Source organism: Polyergus mexicanus, unplaced genomic scaffold (genome assembly GCF_030449975.1).
Source record: "Polyergus mexicanus isolate NDT 795.1 unplaced genomic scaffold, iyPolMexi1.0 SCAF_15, whole genome shotgun sequence".
NCBI classification, from domain to species: domain Eukaryota; kingdom Metazoa; phylum Arthropoda; class Insecta; order Hymenoptera; family Formicidae; genus Polyergus; species Polyergus mexicanus.
This window is the reverse complement of record NW_027223335.1, coordinates 1,375,556-1,399,389: the sequence shown is the minus strand read 5'-3', so window position 1 is coordinate 1,399,389 and position 23,834 is coordinate 1,375,556. Positions and strand designations below refer to the sequence as shown.

General features: G+C 38.3%; 1 protein-coding gene and 1 long non-coding RNA gene across 3 annotated transcripts in view; one reads left to right on the top strand and one right to left on the bottom strand.

Annotated features, from left to right (window-relative positions):
• LOC138939979 (uncharacterized) overlaps window positions 1-22,369 on the top strand; it is a 128,316-nt gene extending 105,947 nt beyond the window's left edge. The window contains exon 4 of the long non-coding RNA XR_011447927.1: window positions 22,144-22,369. This is a non-coding gene — a long non-coding RNA (uncharacterized lncRNA). The remainder of the gene's footprint in view (window positions 1-22,143) is intronic.
• The window catches only part of Fng (Fringe glycosyltransferase), a 78,800-nt gene that overhangs the window by 18,113 nt on the left and 36,853 nt on the right, over window positions 1-23,834 (bottom strand). For both annotated transcript variants that reach the window (XM_070308403.1, XM_070308404.1), the window contains exon 6: window positions 2,382-2,467. In XM_070308403.1, coding sequence (XP_070164504.1) covers window positions 2,382-2,467 — 86 coding nt within the window. The remainder of the gene's footprint in view (window positions 1-2,381; window positions 2,468-23,834) is intronic.

Here is a 23,834-nt window from a genome sequence, read left to right as displayed (position 1 = left end):
AAATTAAAGCGCGCGAACGTAATCGCCGTTCTCAGGAAGAAAGACAAGTGAAATTACCGTACTTAAAGTCGCCTCAGAGTCATCCTGACGGCGGGTCTAGAATAACGTAAAAGTAACATAAAACGTAAAACGTGACTCAAGAGCTGACAGTAACCTGAAACGGCCGGTGAATTCACCCAAGTTTATTTGTCGCGACACGCGAGGCAAAATGCGAGCGAAATAAATGTCCGAGAAAATATATAAAAATTCAACGGAATAATTCACACGACTGATTACGAAATTTTCTTCTTTTCTCGCAACAAGAGCGAACATTTGGAGTCACGATATTTGCATGCTGACAAGAGAGATATTATTTTTAATTTTCTCAACGACGCAAGAAAGTATAAATTATTCAAACAACCGTAAATTTATGAAACGTCATCGGCAGACGTTTATAGTCGCTGTAAATCGCGATATAGACGAGAGCAGATAAAATATAATGCCGCCAGATTACATCCGATAAAATAAAATGATGTCGACGAATCAACCATTCATAGTCGGTCATCTCGTCCAGTTTTCTCCATTCGTCCCCGCCCTCCGTATATCGTCACACGAAACGAACGAACGCGTATATGTGTTGTCTGTATGGATGACAAGATAATGCCGAGACCGTGCATATCGCAGAATTGACGGAAGAGCGTGACGGAAGAGTTAGAAATGGAAAAAAAGCAAGAAGGAAGTACGACTGAATCGCAGCAAGCCCTCCCAGGTGTCGGTTTTTTTCGCCAAATTCGTTCGCGTCCATCCTCGCTTTCGTTTCGCCACCGAATCTGTCCGTATAAGGACAGGATAAGGAGAAAGAGGAGAATCGCGAGTTTCGGATCAGCCTGCATCTAAACCGATCGAATCAGAACAAATAGAGAGGTCGTGAAAAGATAGAAAGAGAGACCATAAGCTTCGAATTTACGACGATAGACGCAAAACGCATTCCTGGCGCTGCGAAAAACTGGATCTGTATCGCGTGTGGCCCCCGCGCGTCCATTTTTACATCGTTAATAACAATAAACGGTCGACGGGCTTCGTACGTGACGGTGACGTTATCGAGGACCGAGGATAAACAATTGGCCACTGTGCGCCCATAAACGGTGATTTACGAGCGGCATGAGTGCGCGTGAACGCTTTCGACCTTCCATCGGCGATCATCTCGATGATCACGCACGGTATATAAACGTCATACGTGCTAACTACAATGCTTATCGAGGAGCGTTTATCAAGAGCGAAGTCGATAATGGCAGACGTAATTGTCCATCCTTGTGGTCCTCGTAATGATCGACAATTTTTTTATTATCTTCACTTAGTTTCCACGCTTCGGCAATTGGCACGCGATTTTCGTGATGATGAATTGCATAATTTTTATGTAAAAATGGCATATCTGCCATTTCGTTGTTTAACCAAGCCATAATTTTTACTTTAAACATAAACTGCGTTAATAGCGCTAACGTACGATACGAATACTTTACTTTCGCTGAGCATAAGATACGAGAACCGTATCATTTACAATACAAATAGCACGTATTTATGTTTTATAGATTAGCAAGACCTCAAATCCTTCAAATCTTGCAGATAAAATGCAAACCGATAATCAAGTTATGCTATCTTAATTCTGTTAGAAAATAAAACAGGCTGTAATCCGGAAACAAAAGCATATCGGAAATATGTTTATATAAACTTTTTTTCTTATTTTTGTATCCTGAACCCACCACTGCAATACTTTGCACTTATTAGAAAACATCCTGTATAATTATCATAATATATATTGTAATGTATATGTGACTCGTGTCTTTCTAATAGATAGTACCAATCGATTGAGTAAACGTTCGACAAGGCTACAGGCGTTATTTAATCCTTCGCAGGTAGAAAGAGACAAGACAGTGCACGGAAAAAGAAATAAATAAATATTCGGAGGGATGCGATCGATAATATACTTTCACGTTAGATTAAGTTCTGAAAGAGTCACCGTGTGATGTGCATGCACATTCTGCAGTATAACATGTGTCATACATGTCATGCGTGGCCAAACGCATTCTATGGAGATCTCTATTCTACGATAAAAGACACCTGCCGCATACAAAAGAAATGCGAAAAAGAAAGTCTATTTATGTCACGCGACAAAAGTATAGTATAGCGTTTTTATTTTGATTATGAAGTAATCAAATAATTGAAGTCACATATAATTATAGTATATAAATATTTTACATTAAAAGAATTTTGTATTAAAATAAAATTTTATAAGGCAATTAATGTCAATATTATTTTTTCACAGTTCTCGCAATGGTCAATAAAATAAGTAATAATTTTTCAATTAATAAATTATAAATGTCAGAAAGTAAATGAAAACTCACCCAGCAACCGGAGTCATCTTTAGTGCCAATGCTCGACTGATGCAGAATCCGGCGCCACCCGTGGCGAACCAGAACTTCACCTTTTGCTGAAACACACAGAAGAGAATATAACTTTGAGAGAGGCTCGGCAGAGAAGTCGGCTAGAAATCGCGGAAGCCGCTGTCGTAATTATACGATATATCGATCTGAGATCGGTTCGAATGATCGATCGTCGCCGAAGCATACCGGACGCGCGTTCGACGATCGCTATTAACCGATTAAAGATGAATGACTCGCTTGATGAGAATTAGAGATCGGCATAGATTGTATCTTGACGTATCGTCGAGTGTTACGCTACCTCGGGAGTACAAAATAAGATCGAAGTTATAATATTTCAGCGAATCTATGTCGAGACTCAATCCTCGACTTTCGCTTCGAGGACGTTCGCGGAATTGAATGATTTCATCGAGCAATCACACGATCATCGTGGTAGTCTAATTAATAATTATTCAAAAAAGGAAATAACGATATGAAAATATCTGTCAACCATTGGACACGATGATGCAAATGATGATAAAAAAATAACGGAGCATTAGTCTTTTTCCAGGTGACCTGGAAACTTTGCTCCAGGAAACGTTCTCTTGTGCACGATGGACATACGAGGTACGCGCGCGCGCACACACACGCGCACACACACACACACACACATACACGCATACGTGCGCGCACGCAAGTGCGAAAATACAACGAGTTGAGGTACGAGCGATTTCTGGCCGATTGTCATGGCTGCGGGCTATTATAGCCGGACTTCTAGGCAGCCCGAACGTGATCCACGCGGACCGATACTATCTCAATACCGGTATAAGACCGTAGAGAATCGGGCAATGCGCGCCTTCTCGAAGGCGTGGTGCACGAATGAACTGAGCACTACAAGACAACGGCTAAGATAAGTTTGCACACGTGCGTGAGCAACGCGTTCGCTGATAAAAGTATCGCGAGTTCTTGCCTGTTCTCTGAACGACGTCGCAAAACGTCGAGAGTTTACATTAACCCGTTTATATTTCACCCCGAGTAAAGCAAACAATTTAACGAGGAGCGAATTAATGAGGTGATATAGATCTCGAATTAGTCGCGGCGATTAACTGATTTCATTAAAGAGGAAATCGGTGTCATGTGATAACACGTAATAACTTAGCATTCTATCGCGTTTCTCGAGCGATCCAGATTTTCCATTTTGATATTTTAATGAAGATATCGACAACTTGACTAAATAATCTATCGTCGCTATTCGGCTCATTTATTCTGAAGGACACATTCTCAGTTTAATCGAATATATGTAAATCATCTCTCAAATCTTTTAAGCTTATCTTATTCTTTTTGATAGATTCGATCAGATTTGATAGATGTCATATCTCGAACGCGAAATGTTCTACATCCGCGACTGTCCGCGATGTTAATCTATGCTTATCGATGTTATCTCTTTGACATCGGGCATGCTGGCGGCTCCTTTTCTCTGGCTGGGCGTGGTAGAAGGTGGATGGCAGTCACGGATACATGCCACGGATATATCTCGTGATATATCCATAAGGTCAGCTGACAAGGCGATCGGTGCAACGTTACCGTTATACGTATACGAGAAGACCTATCTACGCCCAATAGTAGAAAGAGAGAGAGAGAGAGAGCGTGCGGGCGCGCGGTTTAATCGCTCTCCCGCATTCCGTTTGAGCCTACAATTTTGTCCCGCTGCAATAAGATAGCAGTAAAAGCCTACCGGGCCCGATGACGCAGAAATTGCACCGATAATATCGCGCTTTGCCGCGCCTCGCTGCAATTTGCGAGTCGCGGTTTATTTGTTCGACACCATATTGTTCCTTTCCGATCGGCAATACGTGTCGGAGTATGTCCTGGAATCGTCGATCTTATCTCAATGACAGATTATTTAACCAATTTTCCCTGCATCAAACTGTTTCCAATCAATTTTTAAATTATGATCAATCTGAGAAAATTACAGAAAAATAAAAACACGCAATTTTTAAATCAACTCTAATCAATAATATTTCCCCGATTAGTTTCGATTCAAAATCCATCACTTTTCGGACCAACGGTTTTCCGATTATTCGAATATTCACGTTCCTCATTCCAATAAAGCTTTTATCCGACGCACATCAATTCTCTTCGCTCGTACAAAAAAAAAATAATAATAATAATAATAATGTATTTTATTAAAATTATTTAAAATTTAATTAATTAAATTTAATTAAATTAAGTTTAATGAAAATGATAGAAATTTTTTGTCTCGCTCTCTTTGTCCCGCGAGCAACATCACTCGCCTTATGAAGGTATCGAGCGACAGATACCAAAGAGAAGTGAAACAGACGGGACCTCACCGTCGCATTAGATGTACACGGCGCGATAGAGGTAGCTCGAGATGGTATCGAAGCGCTTTTACAAGAGAGAAGCTATTCTTTATTTCTCTCTTTCGGGTCCATTTGAATAACGCAACGTCGTGTTGCGAGTGCGCGGAGTCACGAGAGGAGAACACGCCATCGGCGCGACCCGGGACGCGAGAATTCTGAGATCATCCGTGAACCCGTTCTTATCGTTACGAGGGAGCGTGCGCAAAATAGGGGACGATTTCTCGCGAACCGATATTCGACGCAATCCTGGAGCAGCGTCCCCCGTTGTGCATCAAACGCTGTTTTTACACAAGCTAGCCGTATCAAGCAGATTATTTTTCTTTCATAAACTATTCGATTAAATGAGAAAATAAGTATTAGTCCTTTTAATTTGTAGCTTATATAATTTTTTTTTAAAATGATACGCTCTCGTGATTTTTGCGGAGGAAAACTTTCGAAGCGATTAAAAAATATCAGATATACAAAGTATAACTGAAATTGAAACCATGAGAAGCATGATGTCAATGATGTAACAAAGACAGGATGTAATAACGTAGATAAATATCGGGTATTCATGACGCATGAGATTCGATTGGCAGGATGCAGCGGTGATATTTTTTCCCGATAGTCAGCACTTGCTAGATCGGCTGAAAGGTCTCGGGCGTAAGCGCAATTCGACGATCCAGCAATCAGTCAATAATTTTTAATTATCACGCGGGTATTTACGACTGGGAATCGCTTCATCTCGGACGCGGCAATCTCGGGGGCATCGCGAAGGCATCACCGGTAACGAAGGGACTTACTGATCGACGGCCAAGATTGTGCCGGCGGTCCTCTGACTAATTACATTCCTAACCCGAGACGGGGGCACGTCGCTGAGGGAATAGCGTACGCGAGTAAAGACCGCACGATTCTATATCCAATTATGTACGGACGATTGGCAGCAGGGGCCCGTAGATATGTTTCGCGATTTGATTGGCCTTCCTTGACCTGTTATCGTCGAACGGATATGCAGTTATTCGGGATTATGCTGTCTGTCTGTCTGTCTGTCTCTCTCTCTCTCTCTCTCTCTCTCTCTCTCTCTCTCTCTCTCTCTCTCTCTCTCTCTCTCTCTCTCTCTCTCTCTTGCTTTCGACTTAATTACTTTAATATTCTCTTTGCTTAATAAGCAAAGTCGTTGCATCTTTCGATATAGCAAGTTTTCAACGTCAAATATACTCTTCTTCCATCAACGATATATGATTCTCTCTTTTTCTTTTTTTTTTCGATGAAATAGATTAATTTTTAAACATTGTAACTATTATATTCAAACGTATAATAAATAATATTAAAAAGAGAGAGAAAGCAACAAAGTAAATTTTATTTTAATACGCAGCAGACGCTTATCGAAGCCCAACCGTCAAGAAGAATTCAACCATCGTCTCCAAAAAGAATAGTTGCAATCGTCGATTATTCTCTCGGTGGAACGAATGTTCTCCCTTTCTCGAGATCGTAAAATCAAGGCTAAATGACACGGCGAGTAATATCTGATGGAGGGTATGTGGTTGGTCGGTATATTAGGACTAATGAACAGATTAAAGGCCCCGATATGACCCCACGAACGGCAGATGTGCGATATATAATACTAAGAAATTCGCCGCATCCCTATCATGTGTATAATGAAAAAAAAAAAAAAAAGTAATAATATAAAAAATATCAGAAGCGAATCTCAATCTTGCGGCTAAAAAATAGATATCGCCATAGACAATCCATTCCTCTTTCTCGATTTCCTGTCGAAAATCTTTTTCGGATCATAAAACTATTAATAATTTTCTCTCACGATTATAATCGCGCTCGTTATTAATTGCATAAGTTTTTCAAGCAATGTGCGAGATATAAATCCAATTAAATTATCATGAAGCAACGCTCGATCTTACGGAGCTTATTTTTCTCGCGCGTTATCTCGCTTTGAACGCACCGGCTGCGTTTTACCTCTGCCGCAAGACCAATGGCTTACAATTTGTATGCACAGTCATCCGCATTTCCACATGGATTTATCAACCTGATATCTACCGTCCGGGCAGAAAGTCTTTTGCTCTTGTTTCGAGTTTGCTCGAGCGTATCCAGCGGCATATAAAACGCAATAGAGATGCCGCGCGATGTTTCCATAAATTCCCTCGTGTAGCGTTTTTCAATATCGGACAATACCGTATTTAACCGGAACGAATAAATCTATCCACAGACAATATCTGCTCTTCGTCGTTTGAAGAACGCTTCGTATGCGCGTGGTTACGAGAGATATAACTCTCTTCCGCACAATAAAACAAATCTGTAAAAGCTTCGTAAAGATACGCCAAATATATAAGAAAATTATCTAAATAAAAAAAATAAACCTTTAAAGATATAAACTTAAACAAATATCTATCTAAAAAAAAAAAATGCTTTAAGACAATAAATTGAGATTTAAGCAAAATTCACATTTAAATGTCTTAATTTATTTACAAGAGTGACTTTCCATTTTAATAAATTTATCGTTTATGTATGTGTTCTCTTCTTCGAATAAACAATATACGATGTACATTGTATATATGTGTCGCGCAGAGCAATTAAAAGTTATTAATATAATTATACTCCTTTAGGTTCTCTCTCTTTTATCCAAAATTTGCGAACAAATAATTAACAAAATTATACAACAGCGTTGAGCATCGCGCTCTCGAATTTCCTCGGCAAGCGGACGACAGGATAAAGTCCCTTGAGAGATATAAAAGGGACGAGTATGCTCCTGAAGCTGCTATGAGTGGAATCCACTTTGCGATCCTTGACCAACCTCTCGAGATCCAAAGAGCACGTGCACATGCAAATATCGGTAGGCTCCCAAACAAGGCTGCCGACCAGTTTATCTAAATAAATACTGGCGAAGTAAGCACCGACGCGAGCTTCTAGAAATATCTCGGCCAGATTTAAATTTCAATTCGCGATACACAATTTAACATAAATTATCGAATGTCTTTCTTCGTTACAAATTTTCTTAAAAAATATATATTTTTGCTCAGCATACTAGATATATATATATAATATCATATATAATCTATTAATTATCACATATGACATTAATAGATCGAATACAAAAAAAAATGAGATTAAATATAGAGAGAATTTTGGTCAACATATATAAACGCAATTACTGGCATTAAATTTTCACGCATGTGCATATTTAAGTGCAACATACAAAAGTAACGATCATCGAAATAACGATAAAACGAGAAAAGGAAAGAAAAAATTGATAAAGCAAAACTCTGTATCGTACGATATGCAGTTGCGCATCGGTGCGCCGGATGCGCGCCGCTGCAAAACAAAGATGCTGCCGTGAGATATATATATATAAAGCAACAGGTATAATAATATCGGAGTAATGGAGGTAGCGTACACGCGGCATAGGGAAACATCGGTCAACCCCCTTCCGCCCTTCCTATCTGCCGCCATGTCTTTCGCCGTGTCGGAACGGATATACATCTTTTCCGCGGTCTGCCCACGGGGGCCGTCATGGGTCACGAGCGCATCTCCCATCCGTTGGTTCGCGTCTTTCGACCATTCTTCTTCTCGTGTCCTCTTTTCATTCCGCCGATTTTTTTTTCTTTTTTTTTATCCGACATCTAATCGCGCCGACATAGGCAGTTGCGAAGGTGAAAGAGTTAGGTCGTCCGAGGCGCAGAATGACGGTGCATGATTTATTACGGCCAAGCTCGTTAAACAATTTAACGACGGGAAACATCATCAAAGATGTATTACTCGCATCGTATGACCAATTGTAAGAATATATTATGAGCTCGTGTATATATAAAAAAAAAAAACATGTAATTTAAAAAAAACGAAATATGTATTTAATTAAAGTGCAATGCAACCTCTGACATCCAACTCTACGATATTCCCGAATTTCCCCGTAATTCTCGTATTACAATCCAACCAGCGTTAATTAGTCCGAAATTATGCGGTGATTGCATTGTGCGCCTCCTCAAAACTTCCTCCTTCCGCTAGCGCATTATCCCGACATAATTAAACTGAAAATCTCGCGCAACAACTTTCCTTTTCAACGGCTTTACGGCGAGGCTGACGTGAAAAATTCGCATTTTTCACAACATCGACGGGATACCGTACGATCGTCACGGGTCACGTTAACTCGCCCATTGTATCCCCGCGCAACCAATCCTACAGAACAATGCCTACCTACTGTAATTACGAGAGCTTCGTTAAAATCACCGCGAGCTCCTTCTCCCCATTAAAAGAATACCGCGACCCTCGTTACTACCGGACTAGTATACATGAAAGTAGAACGTAATCACACGCGGTCGTTCGTTTAATCTAAGGCTTCCGCGTGCTTCGTCGAAACACATCGCCGATATAATACGCATATATATATATGTGTATATATAACCGTGACTTTTCCTAAGGAAAAAAAGCCACAAAGGCGCATCCGAAGCGCAACATTCTAATGCTGACCGTTTTCAGCTCTCTTTACTCGTTCCATTTAAAGCTTCTTCTTCTTCTTTTTCTCCTTTGCACCGCCAGTTTAAGAGGCGCTCTACTACAGTTCTCATGCGATAAAACGCCTCAATAAATGGTATAGGATGCAGCGCGCAAAGGAAATGCATTGCCACGGAACATATATTCGTGTGTCTCGCGGAATACATCATTTGCGATTTCGAGAGTCTCGATGAATTCTCGATGAATCGCGAGTTTTGCTGAAAAAACGGCTGAAAATGCGAAAAGCCAACTCGCATGAAAAATAAGAGGAGAACGATTCGATCGTTATTTATTTTCTCCAACGCAGAAAAGAAGGCACGCCTATTCTCTACTTGTTTCTTTGAATAATTTCACTAGAATCGCTTGAACGTACTCTCATGAATAATATTGATTTTCCGCCGGAGTAAACGCCGAGATGTTACCGGCACTGAATTGTTTCACGGCGTCGTGCACCTTGAAAACGATTCCCACGTTCGTAACGCGTTGTGCGCGCCGTGATTTCGAGAAGTTTAGGGACAAACGCATCCAAGCAAATCTTTTGCGGATAATTAAGATATAAAGCTAAGATACAGGATTCTAATTAGAGATCTGACTAGTGGCTACAAACGTCGCGCTTATAAAGGTCTCTTTAATTATTTTATCATATGAAATTTATTTCTCGTTTGTATGCGAAAATGGTATACCGTTTCATCGACGATAATTACGGTGTGGAGTCTGACAAGATTTCGCGCGAGATTATTTAACTGAAATCGCACTGAAAATTTATCATCAAACAATATTACACACGCGAAGAAAATGATCGCAAACTATTGTACATGCGAATAATTATGGTATCGGGTGAAAAGATCCTAATAATAAGCGCGATATTGTCCCTTATCGACATTATACGGGAATCGCATTTGCATTCGGTTCGTAAAAAGAAACGTGCTATCTCCCAAATATCTCCTGTTCGAAATACCTTCCATAAACATAACGTCCTTGCTCGTCGTTATTTCTGCGGGTAATCACGTAGCCGTGAATTTCATGATATTCAACGGCCTGGCCAGAACGGGAAATAACGTCGGCATTCTGCGGCGCATATCGTAATTATGCGGAATCTTATGGCCCGTCCTGATTTAATTATCTTAATGCAATTAGCCGCAAGAGCGATTCGGCTCGACGTACGTGCGGACGTATTCTGCGTGAGAGACTTTCACGTTACTACCTTCTTCTCGTTGACATTTTTTTTACTCGTGACGCTTAAACGATGCGATCGCGATGTTCGGCATGCGTTGCAAAGGTGAAGAAAACAATCGAATGCGATATAATGCAAACATGTAGTTAAGCAAATCAAGAGAGATCGAGAAAAAAATAAGAAATGTAAGAGAAGAGACCAATTTAGTATAATAGCCTAAAGCGAGATGAAGAATAATATTATTAAAACAAAAAAATATAAATAGAAGAAAATAAAAATTATTTTAGAAGCAATATATATATAATAAATAACATTTATATCTTTCAATACGGCTTAAAATTTTTTTCTGTTAAAAGCGGAAAGTAAATCATTGAAAGTTTACATAGTAATAAAATGCAACACACAAATATATTAAGGAAACGTGATACATTTAGCCAGAAAAAATACCTCATTATTTAAAAAGCTAATTATGAACAATCGCAAATTTCTATTTATAATAATCGAATATTGATCTAACGTGTAAACATCAGCTGATAATAATCCTGTGACGCGCAATTCCAATTTCAATTACGCTTCTAGCACGCAGTATATTTTATGTGAGATAATTCAATATGCCAAGACCTCGAGGGTTTGGTTAATTGAAGCCAACTTCCGCATATTCATCGAGGCGACAATAAGTATATACCATACACACGCACGCGCGAATCAGAGATCTATAAATAAGAAAAAATAGAGAGACCCATTCATCTACCCACTAAAGCAGTTGGTACGGCAGATCTCTTGTAATATATCTATCCGATATATACATTCGTGTGATATATAAATGCAACTTTATCTGGCCTCGGCCAGACGACCGTATCTCTACTCTAACACCTCCGTTTAATAGGATACGGCAAAGGTGCAAAAGCCTGCTAGATAAGCGGCTTTCATTGCCTTTTATTAGGTTGAGTTTCTCGTTCCTATCCGCATTGCCCCCGTAGAATGAACTTTTAAAATCCCTACCGTATTCACGTCGTAAACATCTCGCAAAACAGAGATTTAAATCGCTACAATTTTAATGAGTTTGCGATGGTCTAAGATTTTAATGCTACAGATATACGAAATGCTCGCATCTGGCTATGAAAACTGTGAAATTTGTAAAAATTGTCAAAAATTAAGCTCATCGAAATTACACTGATTTAATTTTTGCTTATGAGATATCTAGAATTAGAAAATGTTTTGACTGGATAATGAGTGCTCTTTTTCAAGAAAAGAAACTTTCATATATAATCACTTTTTTATATTACTAATCGCAATGTCGACAGGTTACATGGAACCATCTTATTTTAGCGGCGCAAATTATAGAGATCAGCGATCCGGCAACGCGGCGCAAAAGTGATTATTGTATATCGACGAACCGGCGGCGGGTGATCGAATTGCCAAAAAATTGCCAACCGTGGAACCGAGGAGTGGCGTGTTCGAAAATCTACCGCACTTTCTTTATGATACACGATGATTACGATCGATCGTTCCCTCACTCGCTCATCGAGCCGGCCTCCTCTCGTATTCTTTCTCTTACTCATACGATTCTTTCTCTCTCTCTCTCTCTCTCTCTCTCTCTCTCTCTCTCTCTCTCTCTCTCTCTCTCTCTCTCTCTCTCTTCTCTCTCTCTCTCTTTCTCTCTCGTCTCGAAACCACAGCGACTATAAGAACATACCAAGTCGAAGAGGGGATGCGAGGAGCTGCAGAAACGCGAGCCTCATTAAATAATAATTCATAAGACTGGCGGTAGAAGGACGTGAAAGGGTGGAAGAAATGCACGACATGTGGCGAGTAAGAGCGTATTTTTTTGCAAAATAACCGAAGGTTACGGAGTTACTTTTATCCTCTTTTCTTTTCAAGATTCCAGAACGAAGAACGAAAAACACGTGTCCTAATCGCATATTATTTCGATTATTCTTTCGCTTGTAAAGATATATCGCGAAAATCTATTGGGGAATTTACTCGAAACTGAAAAATGTAGTTTATTAGGCATTCGTTTCTGGCATGTATTATCTTTATGTGTGTGTCTGTCTGTTTTAATTGCCAATATACATAATTTCTTATTAATCATAAAATAGCCATATCATACGAGATAGTTTCAAAAATTAATTTATGAGATAGCTTTAGAAAAAATCTCTTTATCTTCGAAAACTACAAAATATTATTTTAGTATATAAAATATATTTTTTTTTTCCCCCGAATTGATTAGAATTTACAGGAATTTCCGCATAAAAAAGTCTCATTAAAGTTGATATCATTTATGATAAAAAAAAGTTTCATTATATCGTAATTTCCAATAGCAAAGCAGCAATTATTCTTCCTTTGTATACGCGTCACAGTTAAAAATGTCTATATTTGAACATCAATTTTTGTGCTTTTTCTACAGAAATTATAGAGGAGCTAATGATATATTAGCAAGTGATAATAGGAAAATTAAAAATTTTTAAGTTTACAATTGACATAAAAACTTTTTTCTGCTTTCCAGAGCACAATGTTCATTTTTCAAAGTTAAAAGGCAAACAAAGAAAAATACGTTGATATCCTTTGTCAATTTGAGGATGTGGTCAGAAGGAAACGTTCGAAAAAATAAAGAAACAATAGTAGATTTTTCCTTTATTACAATGGTTCCCATCTTACCACTTATTTTTGGTCAAGCAGCTTGCTAACAAAGAACAATGTAGCAATACCTTTCGTACTTTTTTGACCTGGCGCCAGCTGATTTTTACCTGTCTCGACTGAAATCAGTACTCAAGGGACAGCCCTTTTGTGATATTGCTGACATGGTTCAGAATGTGACAGAAAAATAGTCAAAATTTGCAAAGAATGTCTTTCCGGAATCCTTTTTACAACTTTACAGTCTTTGACAAAAGTATATAAAGCAGAAGAATTTAACAAAAAATATAGCTTAAGAAATTAATCATGTCAAATAATTCGAAAACTGATAGACTCCTTGAAGCTTTCTTTATATATCTCATAAATTCATTACGAGAAAAATTAATTATTAGAATAAAAGTTTCCTCAGTTTTGTTGCAAAAAAATATATTTCATTGTTTGCTGAATGTGTGTGTGCGTATTATATGTGTACACATATATTTGCAACTAAAAAATAAAAAGAGCTAAAACGAACGAGTTTGTTAAATGCAATGATTAGAGCGGTGAGAGAGGTGCAAAATAGTCGAAAAAACATAAAAAGAGCAGAGATGAACGAAGAGATTCGCTGTAGATTGTACGACATATGGCGCACATCCGTGTGCTTTCGTTTCAGATGTATTGCGATTTTCTCGTAAATTGTAAATAAAGGTAACATAACTTCCAATGTCTACAATTTTCATCTCATGTAATAACATTTCTTATAAATCTTTGTTTAATTTTCAGATTAAAACAGCATTAGCTAAGAGCATAAAAAATTTAATGAATTATTACAAATCATGTTTTAATTAGTATTCACAGATTAAAAAATAAAATAATTTTTATATGAAACTATAACAAAATTAACTATATCTCATTAAATATATTATTTTATTAATATAATATAGTTGAAATTTTTCTTACCTTATCTCTTTTATAATTTATAAATATTAAACTAATTCAATATTATATCTGATTAATAGTATTCCACATTTTTTATCTTTGTATTTTCTCTCAGTAATCTAGTCACCACTTGTGTTATAGAGTTAAAAAACGATTTAAGATAAAGCGATTCCCGTAATATACGAGCGAAAAAGAACGCGTAGCATGTAAGCGCGTAGGACTCGACAAGATGTTTGCTGATGCACTTCCCCATCGACCTTGATCTTACATTAGAAGGCCGCGTTCACCACGAAGCAACGTCAGTTATTTGCCTCAGAGAGTGGCGGCATGTTCTCTACGAACGATTTCCTTGTGGTTTCTCCCTATTACCGTCGCAAAAAAGAGGGGGAATAAACATTACGCACGCACGGCAGATCACATCCTGAACTTCATATGGCTAAACCCTCTACATTCACTCGAGTAAAATCAACAGCCAAGAAATCAAGTCTTTTCGAAGCTACATGAGAAAATCATGAGTTATTTAAAAAAATAAAAAAAATAAAAAAAAATTAGAAGAAACTATCCACAATAATTTAAAATCGAGAAAAAGTAGTCAAAGAAAAAATTAATTCAAATAAAGATTAAAATAACATGTAAATGTAAATAAAGGAAAAGAAAATATATTAAAATGATAATTAGTAATATAATCGAATATAAATGAGATTCACAGATCACAGTATTCCCGATTGGAATGTTAGCAGATATAGGGACTCCCACATTATTTCCGAGAGGACACACCGTGTTCTTAATTAAAACGAATAGTAGCCGATAACTATCGGCTCTGCGTTTGAGCCGTGGATCCGACGAATAGGTTTAATAAAATGTCTCGTATTTCATAAAAGATTTCGTCCGCCTCCTTCCTGTCCTGTGCTGTGCTATCTTTCTCCTTGGTCCTGTCTCTCTCTTCGCCGCCGACCGTTCTTGCTCCTCTCCCTCTCTCTCTCTCTCCCTTTCTACTCTCAAATGATTAATACGGCCACTGGCGCGCCGCGAGTTTACTGCCTTCCTGCTGCGGCCACCTACCGCTCTCTCCTTCCATCTCGTTTCGTTCTACCTATATAGCACCTATATCTTTTCGTCATCTTCTGCCTTCCGTCGTGTTCTTCGTTTACGAACGACCGATCTCTGCCAATGCGGCCGAGACTACGCTCGCAATGCAATATAGTAAAGTCTAAGCGGCTTCGTGTTCGCGGACACGCCTAGAGTATTTTCACGGGGTACCGATCGCCGCTTCCGATCGCAAATCGATCATCAAATTGCAAATCAGTACACGATCTTTCGAAACTTCTCAACTATAGATTGCGACTATTAATAGTTTCACACCAATGATGCGTAAAATTATGTGACGCGCGTACTTTTTAATGAAAAATGTTCTGAAAGCGAAATAGGCTAACGTCAGCGTGTAAGAACAATTTAATAATATCTTTTTTATTTGCTCATAGTCTCAAGCTTTTTTTATCGCTAATCATAATGGACTTGTCACGGCACGTGAACAGAACAGAGAAAACTTAATTAGTACGCCCTCAATGAGACGCCAGTCGATTTTACGCTTTTCACGATGGCGAACGCACAAATGAGGTACGACATCCGTCGAGACTTTCTTTATTTACCGACTTACCGTGAAAAACACAAATAACCGTTACTAAGGCATATTTGATGAGCTAGCGGAGAAACCGACGAATGAGAAGAATCGATATACGGCATCCATCCCATTGACAGGTTCGGGAAAGGAAGAAATCGCGGGATCGGATCAATCTACTTCTAGATATTTGTGGAATCGCATTCGGACAAATTGCACAATCGACTATAATGGAACTATTATTGCCATCCTTCAAAAGGAATTGATCGGATTTTTCCGCTTCGGAGAACTGTCGCTCCTAAAATAGAGCAGATCCGAATGTTCGTCAAAAGCACGCGCCGAGAATAGCTTTTTAAAGTAAATGACCTAAAAGTCATTTAAAGATCGTATAATACTATTTATATTTTTCCTCTAAATTTAACGTAAAATATTCTTACTCTATTATTAATACACAATTGATATATTTTTTTGATAATGAAATATTATTATTGTATTAATTTCGGACTTCTAATCATAATTATACACGCCTGCATTAGTTTTCATAAATCATTAAAGAAAGGAACGTATTTAGAAACCGTGCTACGTTACTTGCATATGGCTTTACATATTCAATATCGTGCTGCGTTTATCGAAGTAAAAATATCTGAAATAGCAAAGATATAACATATCTTCAAAAGCAAGTTTCCGTAATTAGAATTGAAATATGTGTGACCAAAGCCATCATAAAATCTCTATTCTATTAGCAATATTTCATAAAATATAAAAAACCAATTACTGTTTTTATTTTATACATAATTTTCTTTTTAACAAAGAGAGAGAGAGAGAGAGAGAAAGAAGAAGAAAACGAGTGGAAAAAGATATTGATAATATTTATAACGAATTTTCTCTTTCAATATTCTTTTAATATATAGACTACAATGCGTTATGTATAATTTATTGCCATTTGAAACTAAAATACCGATATGTTAGTCATGTTCTCCGCGATCTAAATATAACAATGCAAAAGTAATATAAACGATAATTACATGAATCCATTAGCAATCAATTGCAATGTTGATTTTTAAATCGGGTAACAGGTTCCTCTTCGGTCAACTAAACACGCATTAAATCGTTTAATATACGATGACGTACAATCCACAGTCTCGTACCTAAACCGCTCAAACGAAACGAAATGAGAGGAGTAGCTGGACGTCGACGAAAGAAAAACACCGTTGATAGGCTATTAAGCTAGTCAACACCCTACAGGGTTACAGAATCCTACGTTCTACTATCTACCTGTTAATTACAGACAGAACCGAAGCAATATCTGACGTCACGATCGCATCCAATATCGAAGCAGTTACGAGCTACATATATCACCATCCGTTTTTTTCTCGCGAGATGCTCTTTGACAGATATGGTATCGCAATAATTAAGAGCTATCGCGGGCTAACAAAAATATTCTCGTATAAAAAATTTCTCTCTCAATGAAATTTATAAATTTTCTCATTGCAAAAAAGATACGCGCTGTCTTTTAATAAAAATTTTTTAGAAAACTCAAGTTATATTAATCAGAATATACAAAGGATTAAATAATTTTCGATCAATTATTATTACATATTTTTCGTGCGTTTCTTTAATTGAGTTTTATAAAAATAATAAAAATTTATATCATCCTTTATTCGTTATAAGTAAAAAAATGAAAAGCAAGATTACACACCGATAATTATCAACTCTACGATGATGTTGCTAGAAAATAGACGACAGGTGCATTATACCTGCATCGGCGATTTCGCGCGAGAGAAGCAACCTGCTAACGGTAACGATAATAAGCGGCAACAATAACGCGTAATTATAGTTATTATCGCTGTTATTACTATTATCGTGCATCATCGACCGCGTCGGTTCATCGATTGTAGGCGGACTAACGACGAGCGAGATAACCGACGACGTGAAAAGATGCATCTTATACGCAAGGTTCGTGTTATGAACGCGATGTAACTCGATTTGTTTTACAACGGCGCAAAACGGCGACGCGGGAAAATTTTATCGTCAGCAGAATCACAGGTATATTAGGTGAAGTATATTGATTTTTACAGAGTGCGTGCACTTAATGAGATGATCGATGATAAGGAACTAAATATTGTAAGCTGTAACCACTGCAAATATATATATGTATATGTAAAGTTTTTACTATACAATTATTTCATTAGGCTTTCTTTGCTGATTATAATATAAAAAAAAAAGTTAAATGAAATTTATTTCTGCATATTTATATATTACATATGTAAGCATAAATATCTTGATAGGGCATAGTATTCTTTTGTATACCTCAACTGAACACACCTATATGTATATATGTATACGTCGCCCCACAAGAAAAAATCTAAAAATATTTTAAGATAGACCACAAAAAAAAGCAAGAATAAAGGCTATTAGCGACTGACAATCGCCGACATTATTAAATTCTGTCCTACTTACGGTCGATTAATCGGGTATAATACAATTCTGTAAAACGCTGTCTCACCTCGGTGAACAATATCAATTAATTGGCAAACTTTCGCGGTAAGTTTGCCGATAAAAAGCGGAGCTACGAGAAAGAGAATTACAAGGTGATCGGTACCAGGAATCAAGGCTGAAAAAGATCCGTGTCGAAACACTTAAGATCTCCTCCTCTTCCCCGATGATAATTAATCGAGAGCCGGAGGGCAAGCGTTGCAGGTGAAGGATGAATTTATTAAGAGCTTAATTGTAAGCGTAATTTAAATTACGAGCAGAAATTACGATATATACGTCATCATGTCGACATGAGTATTTGTTCGATATTAATTGTCATATTGTATTCTTCGTATAACAAATATGAAGAGTGCAACGAGCTTGTTTTCTTGATAGAATGACTCGCTGCTTTGAGTTTTTTCGTAGCAATTAATCTAGCGAACGTTAAATGATGTTTTCAGAGCAGATAATAATACAAATAAAAAAAAATATATATATATAATATAATAAAATGAGATTAGTTGCAATTCAAACATTTGTTTACACAATTTTTCGCTAGAAAAGAACGATCGCAAATTATGAATAAATGCAAGCAGTCCTTCAAGCTATTTTGAAGCAACAAGAGTTTGAAATTCCTGAGGATTAGCAGCTCTACGAATTATGCCCGAAGCGAATTCCACAACTATGCAGAATAAGTCAAATTATTTTCACGAGTATGGCGTAGAATGTCAAAGATTTACATTTCGTGTTAAACGCTATCGTTCTCTGAAAGCACTTCATAGCACGACGTATCTCACTCGTGCACACTTTAATATCCTCTATCAATGCACTCTACCGTATTAGATTATCTTAACTCAATCCCTAAACAAGCCCATTCCAATTTTTCGGAGAGTCTAGATCGAATCTATTAAAGTCGACGATTAAAGGCAGCCAAATCGTAATTTCTCTAACCGCCTGTAAAACTTACGACGCGACGTTTACGAAGCATCATTACGAGAAAACAACAGTAAACATTATAAACGAGCGGAATCGCGAAGTTAGCGGAGAAGATATTAAGGACGCAATCTCTTCGCTCTCCCGAGATCTAGCAGGCACGGCTTCTCTCGCGAGCTCCACTACACTAGTAGTCGTAATAATAAAGCGTCCGTATACCGATATACAGCCCGGTAATAAGTTCCTGGTTTACGGTTCATCGGCAGGTTATCCCTTGGGTGGATCAGCCTACCGTCCGACTAAAATCACCGTCTCGTGTACGGCTCGATTTTCAGCCTCCATACAGGCGAGATGGCCAGCGAGAGGCAGGCTCTCTCCGGTTGCCTTGCTCGCCTCTTGCCTTTCTATTGCTGCCAGTGTCGCTTTTTCACCACCGCACCATACCGCATTGCATCGATACGTCCGCACGCTCACCCTTTCACCCAGAGGCGTGGTGCGCGAGATATCGCGCTCCTACGGGCGCAATTACGACGCCGTCGGGGAAAATATAAAGTAACGATCACCGACGTACGTCGATCCTCGCCTCCAGGCGAGGATTAATCGCTCTTCGGGTTGATCGTTGTAACGGACCGTGTCCCGCGCGTTTCTCTCTCAGTGCGAAAGATTGTTAAAACACAAGAGTCGGCAAAAAAAAAAAAAAAAAAATGATGCGATAAAATGATAACAATAAACTCGCTTACATTTAAAATGTAAGTTCGATTAATCTGTGTCTGAATTTTCAGATCTAGGTGTCTGAAAGAAATTTTAGCTAATCTATGTTAATTATAAGAGTCATCTCTCTAAAAGTTCAGAAGAGTATGTCTGAAAATTGAAGTGTGTCTAAAAATTCAAATATTTTGTCTAAAGTTTCAGTCGTTTTTTTATAGTACTCATATTAAGTAGCGTGCATTAAGATAAATGCTGGTAAAAAATAAAATAATGGTAAGAAGAAAGAGAACGGAAGAAAGAAAAGCAAAATAAAGCAAGAAGTCGAATCGCTACGTGCGTTATATGAGAGTCATGAGCGCGAATGAGAGTTCCTATAAAATCACAGGACGAAGGATTCGCGGTGTCGACATGGGTCGCTGCCTCGCGGGCAATTGCACTCGCGCCAAGTTGCGAGGCAACGGGCGATTAGCAAATTATCCCCCCACAGCATTGACCTACAAGGCAGATCCGTTCGCCGTTGTGCTTCACTTTGCCTATCAATTTGCGGAATACGCGTTACGCTCATTCATCCATCGCGGACCGGGCGCGCCTTTCGCTAAACCGTGGCCGTTCTTCGCAGCCGTTACACCGTATTGCGTTGAAACAATTGTGGCCACCGAAAGAATCCAAACTAACGATCCGCACGTACTCGCCCTGGGCCGCCGCGGGTTAATTATCCTTTCGACCTATCGTGCATCTAGTTGCCGTACTCTCACGCTTTTACGGATCGATTGTGTATCGCGAGCCTCGACCATTTGTCAATCCGCGGACAGATTAATCATAGGCCGGGCAGTTTTTCGCGACACGAATGGCGTACGCATCGGAAATAAAGCTGACGGTAGAGTATAGATCGGCGTAACAAAAATTAGATAGTCGTATCAATTTATGCACGATTTCTTGTATAAAGAATTAAACGCTAATAAAATTCAAGATATTTGTGAGTCGTCGCGCATTAATCAAATGTCCTTGCGTATCGCGTGAAACAGCAAACTCGTAGATATTTATCTCGCTCGGTGATCCACTTAAAAATCGGTTAGCTCGTTGAAAATTCTTGAAAAAAAAAAAATGCAAAAACGTTAAGGACACAGCACGCCGCATTAGCGGAGGATCTTGGCTTCCTGTGGTTCACGGCACGTTCTCTAAATGCGTACTACGCACGCTATGGGGTGTCCGAAAATTTTACTTTGGCGCAAAAAAATTTCGCGTGAGACGCTGTCTTTGTGAAAAAATGTTACCGCGTTATTCTTGCTCTCGCTAATCGCGCGACCATATCTTTCAAAAATACTATACCGTATGCAAGGAGCGCCGCGCAGTCCGCTGCGGGTTGCCGTGGGGATAGTAACGAGCCGATTCTTCCCGAGCACACGGTGGATGTGCACACGTGTGCGACGAGAGAGCCCGAGGATTTCTCGGGCAAATATAATATACGAGTACGCGGAGCCCGCGGGGAGTAACGTCGACGGCGGAGACCATAATCTCGGTTGGAAGATGGTACCACACCCATGGGGGGTCGGGAGAGATAGCTCGGGCCACGTCGGACCCGGACGAAGGACGATGCTGGGGCACGAGAAGGCGGCTGGTACACCGGCAACGGATATAAGTATGTACTATCCGTGGCCAACGTGCCTCGCCCGGCATAACCACCTTTCACCCGCGTGTATGTATTACACCGTAGATACATACAAGCGGAGGTCCTACCACGGATCGCGATTCGCGCCCGAGATAAGGGGACGAAGCAGAAATGTATCTGCATTCACGGAGAAAATTCACGCAGCAACGTGACAAAATTTGAAATGGAAAATCTGACACTACAGAAATTGAATACGCTTATCGCGCGGAAAATATAACGAGAGATAACAATTTATCGAAATCTTGACGGTAATGACCTTCTTGGCGAAAAATGAAAATCTCGGATAAGATTTCTATCGTAATAAAATCAATCTGTAATTTATTTTGTGTGGTAAATTTATTTTAATATATATATATTTATTTCCAATATAAAATATCTTAGAGAAAAAGAGAGAGAGAGAGAGAAAGAGAAAGCAAATCGAATATATCTATAAAGTATTTCTCAATCAATTTAAAATTATTTTTCTGAAGTGGAACCCAGCGACTTTTTCTTGTATGCAAATTATCGTTTTTACGAAATGAATGAAACATAAAAGAGCAAGGGACCATTTCTTTGTCTAGTTAAAGGGCGAGGCCACTCCGGTATGATGGGAGAGCACACAATTGAGAGCACGATTTTTATTTTAATTAATATGATTTAATCGCGACAATGTAAACGTCATTTGCAGGAATGATTTTCATATAAAGCCGAAAAGATTTAAATTGGTTAGCATAAGTGTTAGTGTTGTAAATACGATCGATATGTACTTGTGTTTACAGGAACCGCGGTCGATCGAGAGGTTTGGTGCACCCGATACCGGTCGGACCAGATCGTAAGAAGATTGAATGAAGAAGATCGCGAAGAAGGAGGACAGAAAAACGTCCAAGATCGAGTCCAAGACCCTTTTATACACACCGAACAATGTCCATTCACCGTGCAAGACGTACTGTGCCAAATAACTGCGTAATAAAACTGAAATAGAACGATCAAATCGCACTGGATCTTGAGTTTATCACCTTACGTAAAACCTGTGTAATATATTATATATGCATATCGAGATTCTACACAATCAGATTAAAACAATCGATTTCACGAGATTTACATTTTTTCTCAAAATATAGATGAAATTTTTATTTATTAATTACAATATGAAATAATGAAAAATAAATCATTTAGCATTCTCTTGGCTTAAAGAAAAATATGATATAATTTAGTTTATATATAAATTTATATATAATATATTTTATTACATTTTAATTTAGTAAAATGGGCTATGTATGTTTTTGTGTTATGTCCGACAAGTTTTTTAAATTTTAAAACAATCGCGTTTATATTTTCTATAATCAATTTCATACACCGTGTCTAACTTTGTTAAAACAATAGTCCATATACTTGCCATCTTCTTTAAATTATTTCAATAACGTCTTTCGACGCTTGACGGCATGCATAAAGAAAATCTTGCGCATTCAACGCCAGTTCTATCGGCATACTTAATGGATTAAGTGCTGCCAGGAAAGCGTGTCGGAAGATATCAGCCAATTTAAATTCCGCATGAACACTGCATCATCTTAAGTGGGTTACCACGACGATCGATATGCCAACATGCGCATACGATCGATCGCGTTTCGTGTATCTTTTCACCGACCGGTAATGAGTTTGCTGTATGACTGGTCCCGCAATAGTTGTCGGACCGGATCTCGCGACAATCCAATATGAAATAACGGCGTTAAAAATGGTTCTGACGCTCGGATAAACGTGTAAGAGGCTTTCCTCGAACGCTTGTGTAGGATTTTTACGTCAACGTTTTGTCTCGTAGATCGTAGACCATTGATCGCACAAGCTCTCGCGGCGTTTACGACGTTAATTATACTTTAGTTGGGAGAAAAATTGAGAAATTTTTGACTTTTGTTCTGATTACGTTGTACAAAACTTCGTACTAAATCCGATCTTTTAACAAGAATAAGTTTATCTTTAGTCTCGATCTCTGTAATTAATTTTTTTCTTAAAGTCCAAACATCAGAATTGCTTATTTGAATTAAAACGGATTTTATTTTAATAGCGTTTTTAATTCAAAATTTAATTATTAAAATATTTAATGTTAAAGGTAAAAAAATACAAAAGATGGCCGTTTTTCTGGAAACTGTCTCGAAGAAACAAATTCATTTGGATAACCTATCTTTAAAATTATATCATATAGAAAGACCTAGAATACATTCTAGGTTTCATGTGATGTAGAACAAGAAAAAATTTTAAATAGATTTCTACACGTAATGTTGCTAAATAAACAAATTACATATTCAATAAATCAGTAATCTAAATTTCGCTCGTTATTTTTTCCCGTTCAATAGTGTGAGCGCAGTAGTTTTATTCAGTAAAAGATCCGATCGATTATCGGCAATCGTAAATTGCGCGAAGTTCACGGATGGCAAAAAGGAAGAAAATCAGTGGATCCGTATTATGATTAGACTTT